General features: G+C 51.5%; 1 protein-coding gene across 7 annotated transcripts in view; it reads right to left on the bottom strand.

Annotated features, from left to right (window-relative positions):
• The window catches only part of CHST15 (carbohydrate sulfotransferase 15), a 99,384-nt gene that overhangs the window by 19,216 nt on the left and 52,948 nt on the right, over positions 1-27,220 (bottom strand). For 6 of the 7 annotated variants that reach the window (XR_014016607.1, XR_014016608.1, XR_014016609.1 and 3 more), the window contains exons 3-6: positions 26,599-26,938; positions 24,519-24,665; positions 21,201-21,357; positions 4,966-5,122 (exon numbers count right to left, since the gene is read on the bottom strand). Coding sequence is in view for 2 of the 7 variants with exons in the window: in XM_081243678.1 (XP_081099804.1) it covers positions 4,966-5,122; positions 21,201-21,357; positions 24,519-24,665; positions 26,599-26,938 (801 nt within the window). In the remaining 5 variants the exon portion in view is untranslated. Of the gene's footprint in view, positions 1-2,350; positions 3,597-4,965; positions 5,123-21,200; positions 21,358-24,518; positions 24,666-26,598; positions 26,939-27,220 lie in introns of those variants that run through there. The other variant, XM_081243679.1, reaches the window with a different exon arrangement.

The following is a 27,220-nucleotide window of genomic DNA, read 5'->3' as shown; positions in this document are numbered from 1 at the left end:
CTTCCCTGGATGGCAACGCTCTGCGTGTATCATCACATGCGCTTCTGCCCTTGGCTGAGCTTAGTCTGTGTCCCTCCCCTGCTGTAAACCGTAACCTCGAGTGTAACAGCCATCAGCGTGCCCTGTGATTCCTTCGAGTGAATTACTGAACCCGACAGTGGTTTGGGGGACTGCACCCAACTGGCACATGGTGTCAGGAGGAAGAGCGGTCCTGGGGACCGCCCCCTCTATCTTCAAAGTGGGCTCTAAACTCTTAGCAAGGCTCCGAAAAAGAACAGGCCCTTCCCCTTCTGCTCTGAGGCCCCCCTTCTCCGGCACTCCCACCCCTGGCCCTGCCCACCACGTCCTCTGGGACCCGGTTCCATGTCCTGCCTCTGGCTCTCCCTCGCTGTGGTCTTCCCAGTTGCTTCTCATCTGCCCCCCTCTCGTCTCTGTTCAGGCCACATCAGCGCCTGCCTGGCACTGTCACGGCCCCCTGACTGGCGCTCCCACCTCTAGTCTCTGAGCGTGAGCTTCCCACGCCAATGCCTGGCCTCGCCTGGCGCTCCGCATGGGGCAGGTCCTTGGTCTGACTGGACTCCCGGCCCAGCCCCTCCCAGCGCCCAGCCTCTCAGTTCCTGCAGCCGACACGTTCACATCCTACTTCCTCTCCTTCCCAGCTCGACCTTGAGCTCCTCCAGGGCGGGGACCAGGCTCTTCCATCATCCCAGCCGCGAGTGGCCTGCGTCCAGCCACTCACACTGAACGCGGTGGCAACAATAAGACGGTGAAACGCTTGACAAAATAGGTACAGACGCTAGTTTCATCTCTTTGCTAGTCTCTCTCCATTTCATTGTTTTTCTAATTGTGTGGAAGGTGGTGGAGGAAGAAAAACAATTAGAGGGGAGAAGCTGGCTCCAAAATCCATTAGCTGCCTACAGCCCTCAGGTTGTCACTACCTTAGACACCAGCTCAGGAGAAGACGTCAAGCTGGGCCAGAGCTAAAGAGAAAATGAGCACGTGCCAGCCTCGGAAATAAACACACGAGTCGCCTCCAACACAGACAAACCGCTATGAGAACATCTCCTTGTTCAGTCATCGAGAGCTTTTCGGTTCTTTGCCAGGCTCCCAGGCGGGCCCCTCCCAGGGAGGACCAGCCTGATGAGCTTTATATCTTCCAGGGAACCCGCCTTTGCTACTCAGAACCTTCTAGAAGGAAAGGAGCTGGGAGTTTGTGGCAGGATGAGGGTGTTTTAAAGTAGCTGCAGAGGTTCCTGCACCTGTCCATGGGTGACAGTATTTCCCTGAAAGCATGTCTGTGTCTTCGTGGGGAGAGCCCCCTCCACTGGCCCAGGCCTCCAGCAGCTGAGTCTTCTTTCCCAGGAGGGCTGGTCCAGCAGCGGAGGGGCCGTTGGAACAAACCTGGGGCCTCTGCAGGGGAAGAGAGGTGGAGAAGCCTCCCCTGGCCCCCTGAACACTCCATCCTCTGGCTCACTCCAACCCCCAGCCCCTTTACCAGTTAAGGGAAGCGCCGCTCGCCTCGGGTGACGGTTTCCGGTGTGCGCAGCATCACTACTAACAAACCTAAGACAGGCCCACGCAACACTTTTTCTGCACCCTTCCCCAGTATCGGCCAGACAATCAAAATGGAATGAACATAAAAAGGTTATTTAGGGGAAGCGCCCGATACATTTAAAATTTTAAAACACCAGAGCGGAGAGAAGCCTCTGAGGTTACCTGCTTCAGCCGGCTCTTGATGGAAAAACCAACCAAGGCCCAGGGAATGCGGGGTCCTGCCTGCCCAGGGTCAGCGGAGAAGACCCTCCAGAGCCTGGTCCTGAAGCCAGGTACTTGCACTTGGGGCCCGTCCCCCCCGTGCTGGGAAAACAGCTGAGGAGCCAGTGCAGGGTCTCCCCTGACAGGCACACGCCAAACCTCTCTGGTCCCCATTAGGGATTTGGTTGGAACTCTCTACTCAGCCTCTCCACTAGTTTCACAAGCTCCCCATTCATTCATTCATTCATTCATTCTGCAAATAATCTAGTGCATCCTGCACACCAGGTACCCTGCTAAGCCATGGAGAGACGTTGCTATGTAACAGACGTGGCCCCTGGCCACGTGGCGCTTGTAATCTAGTGGAAACAGAGCTAAAATGGTGAAGAAACAATGATCTATAATCGCCAGTTGTGACACATGCTGTGGGGAAACGAATAGTGTGGAGAGAGAGAGAACAGAAGGTCAGATGAAAGCAAGACCTGAAGCATGAGGAGTCCTGCGAAAACCAGGAGAAGCGCGTGCCGGGGAAGGGAGTGTGGAAGGCTCTGGAACCAGGCTTCTCCAAGCCAAGCGCACAACACACCCACCTGGAGGGCTGTTAAACAGACTGGACTGATGGGCCCACCCCCAAAGTTCCTGATTCTGGGGTCTGAGGCTCGACCTGAGAGTTTGCATTTCTGACAAGTTCCCGGGGGGACTGATTTTCTTGGTCCAGGGAGCGCACCTTGCAAAGCCCTGCTCTGAGGCACGAGGACCTAGCAGGAGAGAGCGTGGCTGGAGAGCAGCAGTGGACAGGGAGGCAGGGGAGGTGGCCTGGGGGAGGTGGACAGGTGGGCGGGGCGGGCTCGTGCACTCAGGGGCCACAGGAAGGCAGGGAAGGTCTTAAGTGGGATGGCGCCACGCTCCACGTACGTTTGAAAAAGATGGGCCTCCCTGCACCGTGGTTGAGCTGGGATTCACAGCTGGAGGGAAATTCGCTTCTCTCATCCCAGAAATGAAGATTCAGCCCGAAGAGGAGGGTTTCCGACCGCTCTTGCCTGCCTGGCCCTTCCCACCGTGCAGGAGCTCTCCAGGGACCGAAGGGTCATGGCGATCCACATTACATCACGGCCCCGCCATCCTGTCACTGATCTTGCCCCGGGGTCTCATTCTGACCAGAGATGCCTCATCATCCTCAGCAAAACATGGAATTGAATGAAAAAGCACATGCCTCCCGCTGGTTCAAACCCTCCTTTTTAGGAGCCAGCTAGGGAAGGTGGAAGTGCCATGAGTCTCATCAAAGGCCATGGGACCTGGGATTAAACCCTGAGCCTGCCCATCACAAGCTACATGACTTTGGGTGGGAGAGTTAACCTCTGTGAGCCTCAGTGTCCTCATCTGTAAAATGGGCTTGGATTTCAGGGAAACAGAAAGGACTGAACACGATGATGCCCTGCAAGGTGCCCCTCGTCCTCTCTCTAGCGGGAAGGACAGAAGTTAATCACTGGGGACAACTCTAGACCCTGATCAGCCTGTAGACAGCACCAAGGGAGTCCACATGACAGACCTTGCTAAAACTAGCCCTTATTGACCACTGGCTCCCACAGACATCTGCCTTCCCACAATTTGCCACCCTAGGAAGTCAAAGTCCTTTTCCTTTGTCTTGTCACTTCTCTACATATTTATGGTTCTCTCGTTAAGACACTATATAAGCCCGAGTTCTAACCACCCATCCGAGTTACTCATCACCGGGGCTCCTGTGTATATGTGCACGTGTGCATATGCACGTGTTAATAAACTTCTGTTTAACTTCTCTTGTTTATCTTCCGTCAGTCTAATTTACAGGGCCCTGGTCAACGAACCTGAGATGGGTAGAGGAAAAGGATTATCTTCTCGCCCCCTACATGCGAATGAACTACCACACTCTCTAGTACAGCCTAGTAAGGCAGTGCTATTACCCCATTTTATGATGAAGCAACTGAGTCTCAGAGAAGCTAAGACGACTGCCCAGAGTCAGCTGCCCGAGTGGACACTGAACCCACACCACTCTCTGGCTCCAAAGGCCACTCCTACCCCACACCCCCAGCCAGATTCTGTGTTGATCCTTTGTGTGCTCCCTCCCTGCCAAGCTATAGATTCCAGCGGGACAGCCTGGAATCCTACCTACTGCCTCTGCGCATCCTGCCAGCTAAGATGGCCTAGATAATGAGGAAGAGGGGGTGAACCCTCTTGACTTTGAACCCCACCGCACCTGGGGGTTCCCAAGCCTCCACCTCAAGCAGATCTCACCACATGGCACGCTCAGCGGAGCAAGGCTGTGAACCACGCTCCGGGGCGGGTGACATATTAGCTTCACTGAAAAAGGCTTACCCACTGCGCCAAACCTGCTGAAAAGGCACTTAGGACAACCCCGGGTGCTGTGCAGCAGAAAACCATCCCTTAGCTAAACCGTGCTGAATTCACCATTAACAGCTTCTTTCGCTTAAAAAAAAAAAAAAAAAAAAAGGGCAAGAAACGTACAGCTATATTCCTGGAGGCGAACAAGAACAAAGAAAAAAGGGATCAATGGAAAATATGTTTCCATTAAGACCCTGTCGGAGAAGCACTGAAAGTCACCGGTGGGTAATTTTTTAAACCAACAAAACAATCCAGCATTGGAGAGAACGCTCTTAAGACAATCAGAGAGTTGGTCTGCCAACCCTAATTGCAGGGTGTGCTTTCTGAGCCTCACTAAATAGTAATCTTCCTAAATGCGCCCTCATCCTCTTGCAGAGGGAGGAGAGAGCATTGTAACTGGGAGATCGGCATGGGAGAAAGCAGGGAGCCAGCTGAGACGGTCCATCAGCTTTTACAGTTTTTGCATCCACGAATATTTGTTTTGCATTAGCCACCGCTCAAAGGCAAGGGGAGAGGCATTTGCACATTAAAATGCTTCTCTGGGGCTTCCCTGGTGGCGCAGTGGTTGAGAGTCTGCCTGCCGATGCAGGGGACACGGGTTCGTGCCCCGGTCTGGGAGGATCCCACATGCCGCGGAGCGGCTGGGCCCGTGAGCCATGGCCGCTGAGCCTGCGCGTCCGGAGCCTGTGCTCCGCAGCGGGAGAGGCCACAACAGTGAGAGGCCCACGTACTGCAAAAAATAAAAATAAAAAATGCCTCTCTGTTGATCTGCTAAAATCCCGATGCACAACGCCCTGGCATAATAACCGCCGAGCCCCCCCTCCGCGTACGCACAGGCATGGCGTTGTTAAGCGTGTTGTTGTAGACACAGGCGCGCAGTGAATAACCCAGCACGCAAGTTTCAAACAGCTGCAGGGCTTCTGTCACTTTTTCGTGGAAGTCATCTGCAGATTTATTCGAACTTGCAAAGTAGAGGTAGTCTGAGTACAACCTGTGAATAAAACAAATGGGTATCTTTTACCACCGGGAATGTGAAATCTCGCCATTTGAGTGACAATGGAAATCTACAAGCGATTATATGACCTCATTTGGTTCATTAAAACACAACCATTCCTCTCGCCACACCCCCACCCTGGCAGAGAGCCACTTCCTACCACCCTGGACACCCTCACCCTTCCCAGGGCCACCCGCTCTCCTGGCCCCAGACAAGCCACCCGTAGTTTCTGTGGTTTCTTTCTTTCTTTTTTTTTTTTTTTCCGGTTCTTTCTAGGCACCTCAGGCAGAGAGAGGCCGTGAAAATTTTACGACCCCTCCGGTTCCTCTCTCCTCTGCCGGCAGCAGTAATAACGGAACAGCTGTGGCTCTCCCCGTATTACAATTCCGCGTGAAATGCCCAGCCCTTACCACAGGCTCTGAACGTTAAAACAAAAATTATGAAACGTATCTTTCTAGGTTGACAGGGACCTATTTTTTAACACAGTGTAAAAATACTCCCATGTACGCATGCAGAGGCCTGTAGGCCTACATGTGTGTCCACACACATGGATCTGTTCACACAAACCCCACCGCACGTATGTAAGTGTTTTCACACAGGAGCAGACAGCGTCTCTCTTTGACCAAACCGTTCTCAGATTCCTCTGAACCTTCTTCCCAACTTGGCCTTGAGTTTTAGACTTCCTTGTGGGTCTCTGTATCACCCAATTTCAACAAGAATCCTGCTAGGTCGGTTTAGCCAAAAATCCCCCTTACCCCTGCTGTTGCTTCTTAGTAACTTCCCATCCACCGACCCACATTCTCCTTGGCTATAAATTCCCACTCTTCCTTGTATTTGGAGTTGACCACAATCTCCTTCCCCTGCTGCAAGACCCGACCACAGTGGTCCCTACACCTATTGCTACAGCCCTGAATAAACTCTGCCTTACCATTCTTCAACACGAGTCAGAATAATTTTCTTTCTTTCTTTCTTTTCCACAAATCTTCTGGAAATATATTTTACTGGACTTTCAACATTACAGATAGATGCTTTCTTTTACCGTGGGATAATTCTTTTCTTATATCAAATAAACAAAAAGTAAACAAAACAAGTTACAACACTGTAATGAGCACAGCTTTGTTTCAACGTTTTTGGCCCCAATCTCCCCTGTGGTCTCAACTTTTGATCCCTAGGCCCGCTCTCTCTCCCGTACTCTAAGTCATAGGGGGGAGGCGGTGTCTAGCATTAAATTCATCTGTAAAACAGGACTACTAATTGTGCTTTCCTCCTGACATATAAACAAGATAATCCATATAAACCGCAGGGGTGGGGCTTCCCTGGTGCGCAGTGGTTGCAAGTCCGCCTGCCGATGCAGGGGACGCGGGTTCGTGCCCCGGTCTGGGAGGATCCCACATGCCGCGGAGCAGCTGGGCCCGTGAGCTATGGCCGCTGAGCCTGTGCGTCTGGAGCCTGTGCTCCGCAACGGGAGAGGCCACAGCAGTGAGAGGCCTGTGTACCGCAAAAAAAAAAAAAAAAAAAATCCTAGGGGTGACCCTCGTTATCAGTTTCTTATATATCCTTCCAGAAATTTTCAGTGCACACTCAAATATGTATCTGCGTACTTTGTATTTTTTAAAAACATAGATGTATCAGGTCATATTGGATGGGATCAGTTAATAAATATATCTATTATTACGGCACTCCCCTAATTATTTGATTTGGGGGAATTTTGAACATCCGTAAAAGTAGATAAGGTAGTACATACACAGCAGCCCAATATAAACCTTATTCCATTGTCACCCAGTAATTTTTTTTCTTTTTTTGGGGGGGCCACACTATGTGGCCTGTGGGATGTCAGTTCCCTGACCAGAGATTGAACCCGGGCCACAGCAGTGAAAGCACCGAATCCTAACCACTAGACCACCAGGGAACTCCCCAGTCATTTTTTTTTTTTTTTTTTGCGGTACGCGGGCCTCTCACTGTTGTGGCCTCTCCCGTTGCGGAGCACAGGCTCCAGACGCGCAGGCTCAGCGGCCATAGCTCATGGGCCCAGCTGCTCCGCGGCATGTGGGATCTTCCCGGACCAGGACACGAACCCGCATCCCCTGCATCGGCAGGCGGACTCTCAACCACTGCGCCACCAGGGAAGCCCCCCAGTCATTTTTTACATTAACAGAACTTCTGAGTTCTGTTGTGAGTTTCCTATGCCTTTTTCTCCTCTGTTTCTGCAGGCAGAAAGGGTAAGTCTTTATCTTTTTTTGCTTTTCAAAAATCACCCCTTTGTTTCTGTCTTATGCCTTTTTCAGTGCACACCCTCTAGGGCCCCCCACTGCTCTACCCGACACCCTGTACTCACACTCAACCCCCAGCTGCCCAGAAACCAGGCTGATTCAGACTGGCTCCCTGCTCTGTGGTGTCATGTTTCTCTCTTTCTCAGCTCTATACTTTCTGTTCTGCCAACTTCTCCAACCTATCTTCTCTCTTTCCAGTGAAGGAAATTCAGCAAATCGTATTAGGTACCCACAGGTCTGGGGATTGTAGATGTGCACCGCTGATTGCACCCAGGGCTTCCATCGTGGCACTCAGCCAACCTCATGCCTGCAGAGACGGCAGTGCCTTTGGAGCACAGGTCAGCCGCAAGCACTCCTTCTCCAGCACCCCTCACCTCTCGCTACAGCTGCAGGCGTTTCCAAAGATTTCCTAACAAGAGCAGTGCTTCTCAGGGACCAGATTGTCTTCCCCTCTGGCGTTTGGCACAGTGCCTTCTACACGGCCCTTCAGAAATCATCCACTGCCAGCGTCCACAGAGGACACCTCTGAGAAGTCTTGAGATGTTTGGGACCTGCCCACAGATTGCCTAGAATCCGAACACACACTGGAAAGTGTTCGTACATCTCAGCCTGGTCAGCCAAACCTCCAAAATGACTTGCTTCAAGACTAGTCGTTAGAGATGCTCAGGTGAGTAGATCCTCCCCCAGATCCATGTTCACCCAAATACAGGACCCAGATGACACTAATTTGTCCCCCCATTACAAGTGTCCCCCCACATTGGCTGTGCTGTTTTCCCCCTTCAAAAACAGGACCTCCATCAAGACTGAAACACGGCACCTGTCACTGCAGGATCGGTCATAGTATAATCTAAAAGCTGATGGATAAACGCCAAAACCAGATTTGCATGGACCTCAAAGTGCAGTTGAGCTGTACGCAACTGGGCACCTTGTGGCAATGGGTCTGATGGAGGTTTCTTCTGGCTCACACATTTCCTATGAGTCCTGTCGATATGACAACTTTGTCCAAGAAAGACGCCTCTGAAACTGTCATCAAAATCTGTACCTAATTGGAAGTCCAAGTCCAGAGTTCTTACCAAGGACTCCCACACAGCTATCCAAATTCGTTGGCAGAATTGGAATTCTATCACGTAAACTGCCACTTAAAAACCCAACCCTCGGCTCAAGCTTTCCATGCTGAGTTTATTTTGTGGTAATAACATTTCTTGTAGGCGTGTGGCTCATAAATAAAACAAGAGCCTCTAAACCTGGCTGAATTTTAAACACATAGTAACTTCATGAAGGATCTTTCCAATTCTTTAGAGATCAAGAAGTAATTCTAGGGTACAAACTGGGATGTGTTCAGTGGTCCAACCAGGCCAGCCCAGGCCCACCGGGGTGAGAATACTGATTGTCATCTGTTTGGGGTACAGTGAAATGAACTCAGGACCCCACCTTCTGTGAATCAGGTTCATGGCCAGGCCCACCTCCTCGGGAGGGTGAGGGGAGATTTCTCCTGCCCCTCAGTCCCCCAGGGACCCTGGATCTGCCCACAGGGTGGGTGGTGGGCTTCCTAGAGCCCACACACATGCTGAGATGCATGTCTGTAACAAGTCCTTCATGCCCTATTTGAGCAGGGACCTCTCCCCTCCCCCTCTCCCATTTGGATTCTATAGATTTCCCAAAAGATATGCCCAAGTCCTAACCTCCAGTACCTGCCAATGGGATCTTATTTGGAAATAGGGTCTCTGCAGACCTAATTATGTTGAAGATCTCCAGATGAGATCATCCTGGATTTATGGTGGGCCCTAAATCCAAGCACTGGTGTCCCTATAAGAAGAGGCTTGGACAGGGACACATGGGGCGAAGGCATGTGAAGACAGAGGCAGAGACTGAAGTGTTACCTACAAGCCAAGGGACGCCAGGATTGCGGAAGCCACAGGAAGCTGGGGACCCATGCAATGGATTCCCCCTCAGAGCTTCAGGAGGGACTAACCTTGCCAGTACCTTGATTTTGACCTCTGCCCTCCAGAACCATGAGAGAATACGTTTCTGTTGTTTTAAGCCACTAAATGTGTGATAATTTGTTACAAGAGCCCCTAAGAAACTAGTCCAGATTCTAAACCCAGACTCCTGAGGAGTCATTTTTGCCAGCCCTCTCTCCCACCCTAAGACCCTAGAAGAGTGACCTGTGTGTACAGGAGGACGATGGCCATGTGGCCAGCTCTTCCGCAGAGAAATACGAAGGAGGAAAAGCAAAACAGGACCCTTGTTTTCCCGGAGGGCACTGCTGGGTCCTCCTGAAAAATCAGGCTGGTGCGTCATAAGAATGTCTTCAATAAACAATACTATGATTTCCCCACAACTACTCTCTAGAGAAAAAGAGTCAGATAATGACCTTGGATTAGTGCGAGCCACTTGGATGGGCTAAAACCATTCAGAAAACGTTGAGAAGGACAGCAAATATATCATGAATAAGTATCCAAACGGACCTCGAAACGCCAGAGTAGGCATGAAACGGAGGAGCACCCTATGGTCCTCGCCCCCCGTGTCCTCCGCCTGCCTTTTGTCTGTGGAAAAACTGTAGCCGAAGAATAAGTTTAATCAGAGAAGTGAGAAAATGCAGAAACAAAGGAAAACAGTCCAACAGACTAAATAATACCAGTTTAGTCATAAAGCAAAGTCAAGGACCTTTAGTTCCTCCTCAAGGGCTATAGATCATATTCTGAGCCGTATCCTGCGAGCTGTCTTATAGATACTGAAACCCTCACCAGGTGGAGGAAGTTAACTACATGATGACCAGACTGTAGCCACGACAGAAGCTGCCACAATTCCAAGAACCGGCCTCAGGAAAATGGGAACAAACCGACCCTGGAACTGAAGATTAATTGTACTTAAAACAATCAAGATGATGCTGGTCAGACCACCGATGACCAATTTCAAGATGACTGTCAGAGCTGGCCGTGCTGTTTCTGCATGCAGCCCCCTCCCTCTGTCTATAGAAGCTCTTGCCCTCTGATTGTCGGGGGAGGGGGGAGTCGGCCTTTGGACAGGCGTCCGCCCTCCCCCACCCTGCTGGTTGCCGGCATCCAAAATAAAGCAAACTTTCCCTTCCACCAACCTGGCCTCTTTATTATTGGCTTTCGAGCAGCGAGCAGCCAGACCCCCACTTTCGGTTATAGGCATACTCATGTGACAAGTGGAAATGTAAAGAAATAAGCCTAAGTGTCCACATTTGAGTCTTTAAAACCAACTGTACAATGAGGAAGTAGGGAAAAGAGGCCAACCTGGAAAATACACAAGGGGTTTAGTTGACATAGTATATAACGAATCCTCACAGAACTGCAGGGACACTGATGCAACTTCGGGATACATTAATAAAGGTATGGCATTGAGAATGCGGGAGGGTGTTGCTTCCTCCACCCTGGCAGGTCCCAGCCCCAAAGGACACTTGCCTTCAGTGCTGGCTGACAAACAGTAAGGGGGAAGGGGCTGTTCCATCTGGAGAAGCAGGACTCAGCCAGAAGGGTGCCAGCTTCAACAGCTAAAAGGGTATTCGGAGCTGGAAAAAGACAGGTCCCAGACTCCTGAAGGACTGACCCTAGGTAGAAGGGTCAGGAAGAAAGGCTGGTTTGATCCCGTCCAGCATGACGGGAGCAGCCCCAGCGGCAAAAGTCAAGGCTGTAGGGGCTGAGAGCTCCCTGGCTGGGTGAGGGCCAGCTGACCCTGATCCCTGCCCCCAGCCCTGAGTTTTGGTGCTGCCAACGCCCCTCCTTCGGGACCACCTCATCTTCTGACTCTCAAACCCTCCCAAACAGATGGGTGTTATATGTGGCCAGAACTGTTTCCAACAGCAATTCCAAGTGTAAGTCCAAAGACATTCCAGGCCTCTGTGCTACGGTTATTCTGAAGGCCGCTGGGGTGGCCCTGGGACAGCGGGCCTGCTCACATGGTGAGGCACCTTTTCTGTGCAGGGCAGAGGTCCCGGGACCCCAGCACTGCTGGGAAGGGGAGTGCATGTGGCAGGGGCTCCCTCCACCTGGTGCCTCTGGAAGGGATCGCGTCTCTTCCCAAGGGAACAGAAGAGTAGCCATCAGTGAGCCTGCAGGTCTCAACACGTAAAATCTTGGTGGTTACCCAAGGTCACAGCTGAATGCACCCAACAGCGACAGGGCACTGCTCTGAGCCCAGGTGAGCAGAGATATGGGTGTATTGATCATCCGGAAAACAGGGGCAACCACTACTCCATGGGCCCCTCCTCCAGCCAGGCTCACTCGAGTGCTGTACAGGTTCAGCTCCCAGAATCCTCTTGGTGTCCACCCGCCGCGTGCCTGCTCATGGCTACTGAGGGCTGCCCTCCCCCGGCCCTGTGCTCGGCACTGCACGTGTATTCTCCTTCCCTGTTCATAGCCAGCCTTTGAGATGTGCCCTGTCGTTACCCGTCTTACAGAGCTTCCTAAGGTCATGTGGCCCAGGAAGCCTCAGGGCTGGCCCCAAACCAACCCAGGCCTGCCTGACCCCAACGCCCACTGACCCAACAGGACCTGGCCCAGCCTCATAGTTTAGGGATGTAGCCAAATCAGCAGCTGACTTGAGTGGGGCACTAGCCAGCTGATGCTCTGGGGGTTTTGTTTGTTTTTAAGACTTTATTGTTTTAGGTGCAGAGTGATTTGGGAGCAAGAGTCAGTTCTGTCACGGAACTACTCAGTAAGTTACAGGAGACTGAGGAGCAGTTGCACGTGTATTAGAGCAGCAAACCTTCAGGACGAGCAGGAGCGGCACTGGCGTGACCAGGAAAAGCAGATGCGTTTACGGAGCACCGCACGGGCATCTAGAAACCACAGCAACAACAGACAAAGGTTCAGGTCCCTGTCACAGCTTCCATCCTCACCTCCTGACCTTTCAGCACTTGGATAAGCTACCATTCACTGGTCACTGCAAACAGCACATTCGATTTTACCCGTGTGTCTCTGAGAGGACAAGGTACACGCTGCTCGGCCTTCCCTCAAGGCAGGGCCCCTGCAGGTTCCGGCTCGCGCGTTACTTGATCAGCGAGACCACCCCTTGCGGCGGGTTTCTCCTCCTTTTGTGATATTTTTGTTCCTACCATGTTTAAATTGAGAGATAATCCACACACTGTAAAATTCACCCTTTTAAAGTGAACGACGGAGTGATTTTTAGTAAATGCACAAATTTGTGCCAACACCAGCATCATCTAATTCCAGAACATTTCCATCACCCCAAAGGGACTGATGGCTTTCACCTGTCGGTCCCCAGAGGGCCTGGGTCAGAAGTCGCTCGGATCCCCCAGCCCAAGAGGTCCCCAGAAGCTCGAGCCTCGGGGTAGGGTCCGCCCAGCCAAGTGCAGGCTGTCAGAGGCCTGGAGCTTCGCCGTCTCTCCTGGCCTCCGCTCACCCCTCGGCCGTCTCAGGGAGCCGTGCTTGGAGGAAAGACCCGGGGCAGATGCTGAAGCTGTGGATGGCTGGGGGCGGCCACGGCTGCTGGATGGGCTCACCCCAGGCCGTGCTCGCCCCGGCCTCCCTGTGCTCCCGGAGCACCTGCCGGCCAGCCGCATACGTGTGAAAGGTCACATTTCATCACCAGCAGCCCCACGGTGTGGGCTCACTCACATCTTCTAATCCACCCCCCCCACCATGAGAGCACAGTGTTCCACGGCTGTGGAGGGTCACACACACATGGTTACCAAAGTGACAGCCAGAGCAGCCCCACATTACTCTCCATTTGCTGGCATCCATATCCAAATCACTGATTGATCACTTCCCGACCTCCGATACGGTGTCATCAATAATGATTATATTTATTTTTCCTACAGGAAAAAGTACCCTTTAACATAGCTGGGAAGGAGGCCCTTTCATCCACTGAATCACACACCGTGAACATCTCATCATGAGGAACACTGAAGCAGGACTGGCCACAGCAGCTTATTTGGAGGAAATGTCTCGAGTCACCCAGGCTGTGCCTGCGGGTGACACTGATGAAGCTCATTTTCTGCCAGAGAAGAACATACAGGCTTGGGCCTAAAAAGGTCCAAAGGGATGCAAAGCTTCCGGTTCATGGGGGCTGCCTGGGCCAGGCCTTCTGCTCCCCTTGAGCACGAGAGGGGTTATGGGTCCCCGCCCCCGTTTCTCCCTGAGCATCCAATCACGGGGCCCTGGTGAACATCCACAGGTGGAGGCAACGCCAACATCCTCTCTACCTACGAGCCCGGTATGGCTCACAAAGCACTTTCACTTGATGCGCCCGTGATCCCGATACCAGGTGTCTCTACAGGTGAGGAAAGGCAGGCACACAGAGGATGGGTGGGGTACCCCTGGGTAAGGCAGCAGCGAAGCCAGACCTAGGTCCCCAGGTGGCGGACCTCATTGCAGAGCGACGGCCACCACTCCCCAGGCTGGCCGGGCCGTGACCCGGGCCGCGTTCACTCATCAGCCCCGTACTCTGGGTAGCAGAGGTGCCTGAACTTCATCTGGTGGCCCAGAGTCAGTGCTCCATGCCCACATCCCCTTCCAGTCTCTGCAGACTGTGGACAGCGCTCCTCAGCACACAGAAACCCTCTCTGCAGACCATCCATGTGGGAACACTCAGGTTTGCCAATGACTTTGTAAACACTTCCCCCAAACTAAACAGCGCTCCACACACAGGAGTTTTCAGCACGATGGTTTTTCTCCCACCAACAAGATGTAGTCCCTCCCCAGGCGGTCACGCCTGAACGGCTTTCAGAGAACAGGGCGCGTGGCCCCAGCCCGGGCCCGGCCCGTTCCCCCTGCCTGCCCTGGGCAGCTCAGAGCGCAGCTCTATCAAAGTGACCTCACACCACTTCTAGGGCCCATACAAAGGTGTGTCAGTGACACCCAGACAGGCAGCTTCTGAGAAGCCAAATGCCTGAAATCACCAGGAAATTAACAAGCAGCTTAGGACGCTCCTCAACAGTCTTCCTCAAGGCCGCTGCCTTAGGATCCCTGACCCTCCAAGGTCTTAAAGCGGGAAGAGGGAAGAGAGCAGGACCTGGGTGGGGGTGGGGGCACCAGAAATTGATCTGTGGCTGTTGTCACAACCTTTATACTCCAACGCCCCTACACCCCGCAACTCCATCTCTTGCCCACAGGGGAGCTCTCCTAATCTCCCTCTGAGATAGTTTACATTAAAAATCAATCTGTCGGTGCTAAGGAACAGCCTGTTTTTTAATCCTCGTGCAAATCTGTTATCGAGAAAACATCTCACGGCCTTGGAGTGCCAGAACTCCTCTTCTGCCTGAGAACATGTCTCTGGCACTAAATCGGTGCTTCCAGAGACCTGGAGAAGTTGGGCTGTTTGGAGAAGGTTTTTGGCACCTATTGAGTCACAAGAGAAATTCTCGTCCGGAGTCAGAGGTCCACAGCAATTCAATCCCGCTTCAGTCTGGCTCAGCTCCCTCCTACGAGACCTGGTTATTGCCCTGGGTCAGCATCCTGATGTCACTGATATGGAGATACGTGAATGAGCGGAGTCCAGGCTTAGGTACCTACACAGACTGGCATCCTTACTGCTCAAGAACTGTGCAGAAGTGGGGCGCCATCCTGCTCGTGGCTGCAGTTCAGTCCTTTCCCTGAAAAGACCTGCCCCACCCGAGGTTAAACCTCCCCAGGTCAGACACAGCCAGTGGCTGGTGGGTGGGAGATGCCTCGCGGAAGGGCCATCTCAGATGCACAGCTCCCCATGGGGTTGGCTGAGACCTCTGTTGTGACCCCTCCTTCTGTCAGTCCTGCCCTGTCGCCCCTCACAGCGGTTGTCCCGAAAGCACTCATAAACCTCCTGCACACAAAATGCTGTCTCAGAGTCTGCATCCCACTAATTGACCTACGATAGAGGTGGAAAGCTTGGATCCTCGGTCACACGGACGTGGGACTGAATCCCAGTCTGGCCACTTATTAACCAGGTGACCGTGGATAGGTGACTTAACCCCAGTGAGCCCACACACCTCACCTGTGACGCATCATGACAGCCCTCTCACCTGCTTGCAAAGTTCAAAGGAGGCGATGCCTGAAAAGGGCTTAGCACAGAGCCAGGGTGGAGTAAGTGCTCAATTAATGCTAGGTTCCCACCCCTCCACTGGATGAAGCCTCCAGGAGGGCAGACAGGAAGGACTTTGCTCTCCAATCTATGCAGTGCATCTAGCATATCAAGGGTGCTCAATAAATGTCTCATGAGTACATGAGTGCTCAGTTTGGTTATTGTTATTATTTGCCACTAATGTGGCCTAACAATAATAGCTAATAATTATATAATATTTACCATGTGCCCAGCACTGTTTAAACATGCTACACACATTAAGTCATTTAATTCTCACAACTCTAGAGGTAGGACTATTTTCCCCCATTTCACCGATGTGGACATGAGGCACAGAGAGGTTGAGTAACTTGCCCAAGGTCACACAGCCAGTGAGTGGCAGAGCTGGGGTTCAAATACAGACCATCTGGTCCCTGAGGCTGTCTCTCTACCACAATGATCCTGGGTCCTTGTTCACCACCCACACATCCCACCAGCCACTCTGGAGATGGAGTGAAATTCATGAAAGGTTCAAGGTTCTAGTCCAAAGGTTCATGCCCACTCATTACTCTCTGTTTGAATGACCAACGGTACATAAATGGATGCATTTCATTTAGAGCTTCATTCCTTCCATTCCTAGTTTATCACCGTAAGTAGAATAAGTATTTAACCAGCCCAGTGAGTTGTTAAAAGAAATCAGTTTATAAAAGCAGAGGAAGAAAACAACTCCTTAGGTTCCAAGGCTCAAAACATTTGGGTCAAAATCAAGTTCTACTCTTAATGGAGCTGAGCTCTCCTTCCCTTCTGACTTACCTTCATTAACCGTGAAAACCAAAGGCTCCTGAGGTGGTCATTTCCGTGCACTGTGGTAAGACTACACCCGGGATTAAGACCAAGATACAGAGACGGTAAAGTCCGTGACCCATGGCGCAGGACCACTCTCCGAACGCCTTCTGAATGAACTACACTGGAGATAACCACCTCTGCATTAAGAGTCAGCCTCTATCAACCGTCTCACAAATGAAGAGATAGGAGGCCAGTGTGAGCACTGTTGAAAAGAAGTCTTTTCCACTTAAGCACTGAACTAAATGAAGGAAAATCCTGCTTGTAATTGGTGGCTTCTTCTTAATTAACCGGGCCGATTTAGCCTAGTTAATTCAAATTAATTAACTTGAATTTTAAAGTATCGTTATCTCTAACATAGAGAAACTTGCAACAGGAATCCCTGGCTGGCCCTTTTGGCCCTTAAGAACCATCCCATCCGCTTTCCGTTATTCTCTCTTCCCCTCCAGAAAAATAAATCGACTTGCTGTTTACAACCTCCTCTGGAAACTTTAAAGTGATTGATTTGATTTTGCTTACAATTCCAACATTTTCAAACCCTCTGCCATTGATCAATTATAGAAATAAAGGCTAAATGTCAATCTAAAACTAGAAATAAAGGTTTCTCCCCACTCCTCTCCGAGCCTATCTGTAGGAGGAAAGAAAAATTTGGTCCAGTCCCACTGGCAGCAAGCAACTCAGGGAATCTCCCACTTGCAGAAGTGCAAGGTCATGGAATGGCTGAAGTGGCTAACGGCACAGGACCCAGTTAGACTAATAGGAACCTGGGTCCAAAGTGTTTGTTTCTTCAAGAGTGACCTAACCACCCAGAATTTATCATCCTTTCTGGTTGGGATGGGAAATAAGCCAGTCATTTCAGACAGGCCATGAGTCACGGGGTTCAAAAAAGAAGCAATTCCTATTGCTACATACTTTTATAAATGTTTAAAAAGCAGTAGAACAGCTGCTACTGTCAGTAACCCACATAGAAAATACACACATGCACACACACTCCCCTACGCGTGTGCGGGCCCTGCCACTACACACGGTGCTACACTGGTACTTGCTCTTCTTCTGGCTCTAAGGGTGTGCTTTCCTGGAGGAACAGAGAGCAGCACGGGCAAAGGAGGTGTGCAAGGTAACTTCCTTTTTAAAAAATATATTTATTTACTTATTTCTTTGGCTGCGCCGGGTCTCAGTTGCGGCATGCGGGATCTTTTAGTTGTGGCACGTGGGATCTAGTTCCCTGACCAGCGATCGAACCCAGGCCCCCTGCATTGGGATCGTGGAGTCTTAGCCACTGGACCGCCAGGGAAGTCCCGGGAGGTAACTTCTAAGATGGTCCCCAAGAGCTTCACTTCTTGGTATTCACTCCCTGTAATCTCCTCCCCTTGACTATGGCCTGGACTTCGTGACTTGCTTCTCATCAAAAGAACGTGGCAAGGGTGATGGGCTGTCACTCTGGTGCTCAGATTACCAAAGGTGAAGGCTTCCAACTTGGCAGCAGCTCTCTCCGTTGCTGGCTCTGATGGAGCGAGCAACCTCCGATGTTGTTGAGGCCCAGTGGCAAGGTACTGAGGGCAGCCTCTAGCTGACAGCCAGTAAAGAACGGTGGCCCTCCTTCCAACAGCGCTTGAGGAACTGAATTCTGCTAACAACCACACGAGCTTGAAAGCAGATCCTTACCCAGTCAAGCCTTCGGATGAGGCCCTGCCCTGGTGACACATTGACTGCAACCTTGGGAGAGACCCTGAAGTAGAGGACCCAGGAAAGCTGTGCCAGGTTCCGACCCACAGAAGATAGTGTGAGATAGTAAGTGTGGTGTTTTAAGCAGCCAAGTTCCTGGGTGATTTGTTACACAGCAGTAGATGACAGATACAGTAGGCAACCCCATGACTGGGTCAGCTTCCTGATGAGGCTGTCACCATGGCAACCTGCCCTTCTCCTTGGTACCATCACATGCATCATGAGAGTCAATGTCTCGCTTTCCTGACCAAGTGCAGCTCCTGGAGGACAGGCACCTACACATGTCTGCTCAGCACCAAGCACGGTGCCCAGCATGTGACTGGGAATCGATGAACATTTTAACTGATGAACTCTTTCTGTTAAGTGAGCACCAGGAAGTTTAGAACCTTCAGTTCCTGGTATAAATAGGGTATTTGTTCCTTAAAAAAAAAAAAAAAAAGAGGAAACAAGAGGATGCCATCTTGGGCCCGAGAGCCTTCTAAAAGGGGGATTTGGGCCTGGGGTCTGAGAAGAGAGTCAGGCAGGTCCAGCTCCCCACTCAGTGTCTGAACCCAGGCAGCATGACGACCCCACCTATTAAAAGCTCGCCTTTATGGTGCGTGTGTCCTCAGAGGTGGAATCAGGACTGCGGGGAGAAAGGGACACACTCAGGGAAGCTGGCCCCGCTCTCCAGGAGAACATGCGGTCCTTCCCTTTGTGCTCTCCATTCTCCCTACTCAGAATGCTCCTTCCCCTTGACCACCTTTCTACTCTGTTTGCTTGGCAAACTCTTACTCAGCCCTCAAAACCCCGCCTGGCCTCAGCTCCTCCAGAACAGCCTTTCTGGACCCCCGACTAGGAGCACCTTCCCTCTTTGGTGCCACACTTCGCCCTCCCTCCCCACCCAGGCTGAACCACAGACGGTAACGACCACGGCCACGCCTGTGAGCGCCCCATCCCCAAGGCTCCCACCTCTGTGCCCAGGGAGTGACAGAGGCTGAAGTTTCAGCCTCTTGGCCCTCTGGAGTCAAGGCAGCGTGACCTTCCTCAGAAGGAGGAACAGGGAGATGTGACAGGAAGACACTGGGCGATCAGTGAGCACCCCCGAGAGAGAATGTTCCGGCCTCGTGAACTGCAGCAGGGGCGGCCAGGGGGCGGCGGGGTGGGGTATGGCAGAGCAGCTGTGAAAACACCTCAGTGGGCAGCGTGGGGTCACTTAATCACCAGGCCTTTCAAGGCTGACGGTTATATAATTGTGTCCACACAAGAATATGGCTGGTTTGTGTCAAGTGTTCTCAAACCGTGGGGGACCAGCCCACGCTCTGAGCAGAAGGGCCAAATTCCTGCCTCCCGAGGTATGGGAACTAGCAGGCAGGACGTGGCGAGCTGCTCCGAGGTCAGGGCTGCCTCATTAGCAGAGCAGATGGATTCCTGAGGCTGGAGGAGGTGCAGCATGGAGAGAGGCCCCATGGTGTGACACAAGAGGGCTGCAGGGGTGGAGACGGAGCAAGGGCCATCCAGCTCTCTGACCGGATGACTGTGGTGCCCGGGGGCCGTTCGGAGACGCCATGAGGGGGACAAGGAGGTAAATCAACAATTCGAAATGAAAGAAGCAAGATGTAAGACTGGATATTCACACAGCTGCACACCACACGTGTGCACGCACACACACACTACACTTATCTACAAAGATACGTACTTTGGAAGAAACTAAGCAAAATAAAAATGATGACTATCTCGGTGGGAGATTATAGGTGTTTTTTTAAATTGTCATCATCGGCAAGGCTACAGGGCCAGGAATGTATGCCATCCAAGGAAGGAACTGGGGGGTATTGGTGTCCTAGGGCTGCTGTAACACTACCACAAACTTGTGGCTTATTACAGCAGGAATTTATTCTCTCACAGTTCTGAAAGCCAGAAGTCTGAAATCCAGGTGTCAGCAGGGCCGGTTCGCTCTGGGGTTTCTGAGGAGAATCTGTTCTGGGCCTGTGTCCCACTGCTGGGGCTGCCGGCCTCCCCGGGCAGCCTCGGCTTCTGGCAGAATCACTCCAACCTCTGCCTGCATCCTCACGTGTCCTCCCTGTGTCTGCAGGTCTCGGTCCCTGTGTCTGCAGGTCTCGGTCCCCATGTCTGCAGGTCTCGGTGTCCAAATGTTCTCTTCTCATAAGGACACCAGCTCTTGGATTAGGGCCCACCCTCATCCAGTGTGACCTCATCTTAACGTGAGTCCGTCAGCAAAGACCCTATTTCCAAACAAGGTCACATTCAAATACATCTTTGTGAGCGAAGGTGTAATTTAAACCCATAACAAGAGGCATTTAGCTCAAAGGAAAATAAGACACAGGGCTGTGGCCGCCGTCTTCAATATCTGGCAGGCTCTCCCATTTAGAAGGATTAGACGTGGTCTGCGTAGGGAAGAAATGGGTCCGAAGTGTCGATGCTCCCAAGAGACAGACTTGGGCTCAAAACAGGAAGGATGCTCTTTCAGAGCTGTCTGAGCGGGACTGGCCATCCTGGGTGGGGAACTCCTGGACCATACTGGAACCTCTTATCTCTAGTGTAGGGGTACTGGCCGGGGCGGGAGCGGGGGCGGGGGGTGTAGGGGTGGACTAAATGATTTTACAGTCCGGGCAGCCCTAAGACTCTGCCATCCACACAGGCGTCATCAGTGACCTCAGCATCACCCAGTGCCGGCCTGGCCACCCTCAGACAGCCCTCGGCTCAATACCATGCTAGCCTGGCCTCATCTGCACCGGGCACCTCCTGCCCTCTACAACAAAGCAGCTCTGTCTGTCGTTTTCTGCCTTTTGGTGTCTCAAGGAAAGGTGGAGCTTGCACATTCAGAGCCAACAGGATAAAGGCATCAATGAAGTCGGGAGACAAGGAATTCTAGGAGTTAAACCCTGCGGAGAACCTCAATATCCTCGATTCTAAGGGCATTTTTCATGGTCGGACATCACCCAAGGGGCATGTACCGAGGTCAGACCGGCCGAGGCTGAAGGCCCACAGGCCAGGGTCAAAATGGCTAACAAAAAAATCCTCGGTTTGTTTAGATGCAGTGAAGATTGCCCCAAGAATAATGTTTACATAAGAAATAGCAGTAACATTGCAAGTTAAGCTTGTTTATTTAAAAAAAAAAAAAGCAGCAGCAGCAAAATCTTGTTTCTGATGAGAAGGAAGGCTGCTCTTCAGAAGTGCCTTTTCTTTTCCCAAAACGAAAAATCTACACTGCTCACCTCTCCACGGGGTCCCTGAGCATGACGATCAGTTTTGCGTCTGGCTGAAAGGCGTGGATGAAGTCCTGGGTCAGAAAGGGGGGCTCACCATCCGTGCTGTTGTCGTAGAAGAACGTCCAGGCATTGTTATCCCACATGGTGGAGGCGCTGGCCTCCCCTGGAAACGGAAAACGAGTGAGCAGTGCTGAGCTATGGGCTCCCACAGAGCAGCCCAAATTAGGGGCCAAACCTGGATGTGACACCTTCTTAAATAGGTGTTAGCGGGTGAGCTGGTCTGCCACGCTGGCAGACGGGACTCCGGGAGAAGGAGGCTGATGACCACCCTCTGCCGCCGTGTCACCCCCTCCCCTCCACGACCTCCATCTGGAGATCGAGGTGATCCACGCAACACGGAGCATCCCTCTTCCTCCCAGCTCCTTTCTCCAGGATGTGCCAAGAAACCTCTGCTAGCATCTGGCCTCCCAATTTCACGATGTTTAACTTGCTAACGGTGCATAGCTCCATGGCATTTTAAGGGCCCGCTGAGACTGTACTAGATGGTTCCCTTCAGAAAGTGTCAGGGATGAAGGAGAAGTTCGGGGATCCGAACTTCTGGATTAATAATTTTGCTCCTTGAAATTGCTGTGGCGGCCTTTTTCGCTGATCATTTACCTTTCTCCCTCTCAATGACAGTTATTGCTTCCGGCATTGTTTTTATCCTCATTTCTCATGAGGAAACTGCATGCAATCTGCATTAACCTTCCCTTGAAATCACAAGGGTCAGTCCCAGTGCACACTCTAAGACCAAACGAGAGGAAGGCTTTGCGGGAAGGCTCATGCGACCTCGGTCCTGCGTGCCCACCCACCCCGTCACCCTGCACACAGGTGGCATTCACTCAGTGCTGACTGCATGAACAGGAAGCTGGCTCTAGCCCCTGTTTGATCACAGTCTGTGTGAATGAAGCATGATAACGTTAAACACACATTCTAGGACAGGGGAGAGGCCAAGACACAGACATTTCAACATTTCTATCTCAGATAACTGAACCAATTCCCTGACTTTTTTTTTTTCAGGACAGTCTTCATAGATTTAGAAAGAAAAACAAATCAATCAATTAATTATACATTCGATTTCCCAACATTGTACATGGGACTATATGATACATCTCCAAGTCACTTATTCAGTGAAAATCTGAGCCAAAAGACTAAGTCTCTTTGATCAGGGATGAGCACATCACAGTCATGCAGAGTGTTAGCAGGGCCTTATTTATTCTGTTGGATGTGCAATCATGTCCAGGTGAGCATTACTATTCTGATCTTTATTTCTATTTTTTTCAAGTGATAATACCATAGAATACAGAAAAAACAAGTCAATCAGAAGTCCTTTGAAAATTCTACTCACAATGAATAAGGAAACATTAGGACAAGGGAAGTATCTAAAACTAAGTTAGCACAAATGTTGTCAGTCCCATAAATGTACTGCTTCTATGCTTGTCCATCCACCCGTCCAGCTATCCATCCTTCCTTCATTCATCCTTCATCCATCCAGGCAGAAAGCTCTGATTTGGTGTCTAATATGTGCCCGGCACTATGCCTGGCATTGGGGATAGATGCCGGAAACAAGACAGACAATCCCCTTCCCTCTCAAACCTTACAGTCTAGGGGAAGATCAATAATTCGATAAACAATCAGAGCCCCACATGAGCACTTTGACAGGGCAGAGCCGGGTGGCCGTAAGAGCAGAGGCAGGGGCCTTTCTCTGCGCTGGGGAAAGGTTCTCTGGCCTTTCCCCAGCCCAAAGAACCCAGCCACTTGAGTCCTTCATGACTCCAGCCATTAGCCCAGACCATTGAGAAAAGGCCCTCTCTGACCCATCGGCCAAGATGAAAAAAGACCAGTATGCTTCTACCAAGGATCTAACAAAAGAAGCTGAAGCAGAGTTAAATCACATTTCAGGGCTGGGAAGAGCCCAGAACTGATCTGGTCCAACAAGCCCATTTTACAGATGAGCAGACTGAGTTCACGAACACAAAGACCAACTTGTCACATGGCACAGAGCTGGCTGGTGGCACGATCAGAGCTGGATGCCAGCTTTCCATCTACCATAAAACTCAATAAACTCTGCTTCAGGTAAACATCAGAGCCGTAGATATATCCCTTAGTTTTCATTTCTAAATCCAGAAGTAAATAAAACTAGGAAACCAAACTAAAGCCTTCCTTTTTCAATCATTATCTTAGGCTCTATTTCCTGACCCTAGGATGCATATTTTTAGCTCTTTCCTAAGAACATGAGATTTTCCCAGAGGCATATGGTATGGGAGTCACAGTCAAATATTAATTAAGATTTGTAATTTGGGGTGTTAGAACTCAAGGCTGCAAGAAAATAGCTAGTAGCCAGTTCACACTGGGTGAGAGAGTGTGATCTCATCTGGCTCCTAGGACTTGATTTCTTTGAGTTAAAAATAAATAAATAAATTGGGGCTTAGGCATGTAAGCCTGTCCCCCTGGATATGGGAGTCAAGTAAAGATCCATCTTTCAAATGGTTGATTACAATTCCTTTTAGTCACTGACAGAGTCACCGAATTTGGAGAATCAAAATATAACAGATTTAGGAGCATAAAAAAATAGATCACTGCCTCAGGTAATCAATTTAAGCAAAATATGTGATTCGATTTCTCCCTTTCAGAGGTGTAAGTGGATAAATGTCTTCTCCTAAGCTGAATCCAATAGAGAGAGTGAATAGATACGTTTTTTATAAAACACTCTTGTGAATTTTTAAAAAATGACTATTAATCAAACCACCTCACTTTGAATGTCTACAGGCATCAGCTCGACAAGGCCTAAGCTTTTTCAACAGCAATTAGTCACCCACGATGCAATAGGGCGGCGTCTATTTCAGGAGAGGCCACCTCCGTCTTTGCAGGGTCCCAGTGGCCAGGGAGTTACAAAAGCCACAAGAATTAAACTGATGACTAACTGGTTCATTTTACATTCATGATCCCCCAACCAAACTTACTCAGGTGGGTGTATCATGAAAAGAAATCAAGCATGCAAGCTTGATTCAAGTAAAAGCAAAGAAATAGCAACTTTTCCAAAAAGCCAGTTCAGGTGTGCTTGAGTCTCCACAGAACTAGAGAGGCTACTAAACATTTCTGCTTTATTGAAGTTGCACGAGCACTATGAACATTTTACACGGCGGGGAGAGTGATGGTTAGCGGGGAAGTGTGTGCTCAGCAGCCACCGGCAGGCATCATGCGAATGCTCGCAGGTGCAGTGAAGCCCGGCCTGGCCCAAGCAGAAGCAGGGGGGCCCTCGTGGGAGTTACACGGAGGCCATACCGATAATGATTCTATTCATCTTGCTCTGTTCTTTTGCAGAGCTGGCCTGCAGTCCCTGATGAATCTGGTGTGCAGCCAGGTCAAAGAGGTCCAGATAATCTTCCACGGGATAGCGGTCCCGCAGACCATCTCTCAGGCGGACGATTCCTACAAGAACCAGGAAGCAGGAGTTAGGACAAAGCTGCCACGGCTGGGCTGATGGCTTCCGGGGAGTGACCACGGGGGGATGGAAAGGTCCAAGGGCCCAGCTGCAGCAGCCAAGGCTCAGCCCAAGGAGCTGCAAGAGAGGGTGGGGCGTCTGTGAATGGGCCATGATCTTTTAACCCACGTGCACTTCGAGGGGTGGAAGGCACCACCATTAAGCTGCACGGTAGCCACTGAAAGGCTGGCATGCCTGTTCAAGAACTATAATCGAGTCTACTTGGAGGAACAGAGAGTTTGGGGCTGGTTAACATGTGCACCAGGTGAGGCCCCCCCAGGGGCAGGGCAGCAGTGGTGTCAGGATACACACACTGGATCAAAAGAAAAGGCAGCCCATCGGAGCGGCAGCATCCTTTGAAGCTCAGATGAGTCTTCTTCACCAGGGCTGACCAGCACCTTCCTGAGGTTCTATACCATCAAGCAGTCTGTCCATCTGTCCGAACAATAAGGGGAATCGATGGTCCCCGGACGGACACCTGGCATTATTATTCTGGCATCAGCCACATGCAGCCTGAATTTTGCCCTTGCCTCAGAAGTGGGTACATTTCACTGGAAAATGTACTGACAACACACTGCCCTAAACCACAGCCACCAAGGTTAATGGAAAGTGGAGAGAGAGCATCCAGGGGCAAGACAGCAAGAGGTTCAAGGTGACACTGGAGCCCAGACTCCAGAGGCCCACATGCCCCCGTGCCTCTCTCTCCTCTGCCAGTGGGCACCTGGTTTTCACGGGGGAAAATGGTGAGCTGCGTAGGAGAGGCTGCTCTTCAGACGAGTAGAGAAACCCTGGCTCCCACAGCTGCCGCTGCCAAGCACAAAAGACACATTTACGCTTCTGTTCACTCCAGGAGGAACATCAAAGGGACTAAGTCAAACGTTTGTCGGGAAACACATTAAGAGTTGGTCTCAACTTAGGCTGTACTAAGGAGAACTTTCAAAATTCCCTTCCAAGCAGCCTAGGTCCTCTGCACGGAAACCACCCTCGAGGGCTTCCCGAACTTTGGCATTTGTCATCCCTTAGCTCCAGTGACCAAACGTCTCCTGGCAGAAGGGAAAAGGTTGAGGAGAGGAAACAGTGACCCAAGGGCGGACGGGTGGCTCGAGCAGAAAGCAGCCTGCATGCCAACCCCGCGGGAAAGGGGTGGGGTGCTGTGAGCAGGGTCTCCCAGAATTATCTCCCTGGGGCTTTCATTCTGACCCTGCGAAGCCGAAGGGTCAGGTCAGAGAAAAGAAGCCCGAAGCAGCTCAATGACAGGCTCAGGGCCCTGGGATGAACCAGCAGGAAGCGGAAACCCCGCTCATGCAGCCGTCTTTCTTTCTCCTGCCACCTCCGGGGGTGGGCGTGTGGGTGCCGGGCTCTAGCAGGAACAGCACGGAGCTGGGAGCTGGATGGACAGCGCCCGACAGACGTCCACCCGGCCAGCACTCACCGCTCCCAGGTGCTGCGTGTGCCCTTCCGAACAAGAAGAGCTGCTGATCCTGCCCCCTTTCCCTCGCCCTACACACCACTGGGGCTCCATGCATGCTCACCGGGTGGTCGGGAGCTGGGTGCTCGGTCCTGCTGGATGTCTGCCTGGGGATCCCTAAACCAGAGAATTGTCTGATCTCTGCATCTCGGCGTGTTTTCTCATCTCCCCGCCCTGCATCCCTCCTGGGAACTCGCACAGCCCTGCTCGGGTCAGTCTCAGGGCTCCCACGCCAACCCTGACCGTGACCCCAAACCTGACGGTGACCCCTGATCCCGACCCCGACGTGCACGTAAGGAGCGACTGGATGAAGGAGGCAGATGCACCGGGCTTGGTGAGAGACCCCCATGTGCACCCTCGCCACGGGGGCCGGGGGCCGGGGACCGGGGACCGCGGACCGCACTGGCACGAACCGAAGCGCTTCCGGGTCCACCAGTGCGGCTCCTTGATGGCGGAGAACTTCACTTCCGGGTGCAGCCGGAGGCGGTCGTAGAGGTCGGTGGTGCCGCACTTGGGCTGCCCGATGATGTAGAAGTGCGGCAGGCAGCGGAGGCGGAAGTGCTTGCCGTGCGCGTGGGACAGGTGGCCCCAGAAGGCCTTGCGCAGGACGTCGAAGGTGGAGCGGAAGCGCTTGGAGTACAGCACGTAGGAGTTGGTCAGGTAGGGGTCCGTGGTGTTCCTCCCCGTGAACTCCTCGTACCAACAGGGGCTCTTACTGTTGGGGAGGAATTTGTGCGGAATGACTGAAAACATCTGCAAAATCAAAAGACAAAAAGGGGGAGAGACGCACCGAGGGGAAAGCATTAGCACAAGCACATTCCGTCCACAGTATGATCCTGTCCTGAGACTTGTTACAGCGTTCACATTGGAAGTATTATTGGATGATGACTAAATACTAAAACAAAGCAAAACTTGGTAAACAGCCAATGACCAGGCTTTTCCTTAACCCCAAATAAAAATAAAATTTGGAGAGAATGAAAATAAAAGTTCAATCAGAATCCATTCTACCATGATTTATCTTGCGCACACACACGC

Source organism: Mesoplodon bidens, assembly GCF_964165515.1.
Source record: "Mesoplodon bidens genome assembly, chromosome: 1".
Classification (NCBI taxonomy): Eukaryota; Metazoa; Chordata; class Mammalia; order Artiodactyla; family Ziphiidae; genus Mesoplodon; species Mesoplodon bidens.
This window is presented reverse-complemented; position numbering and strand designations above follow the sequence as displayed.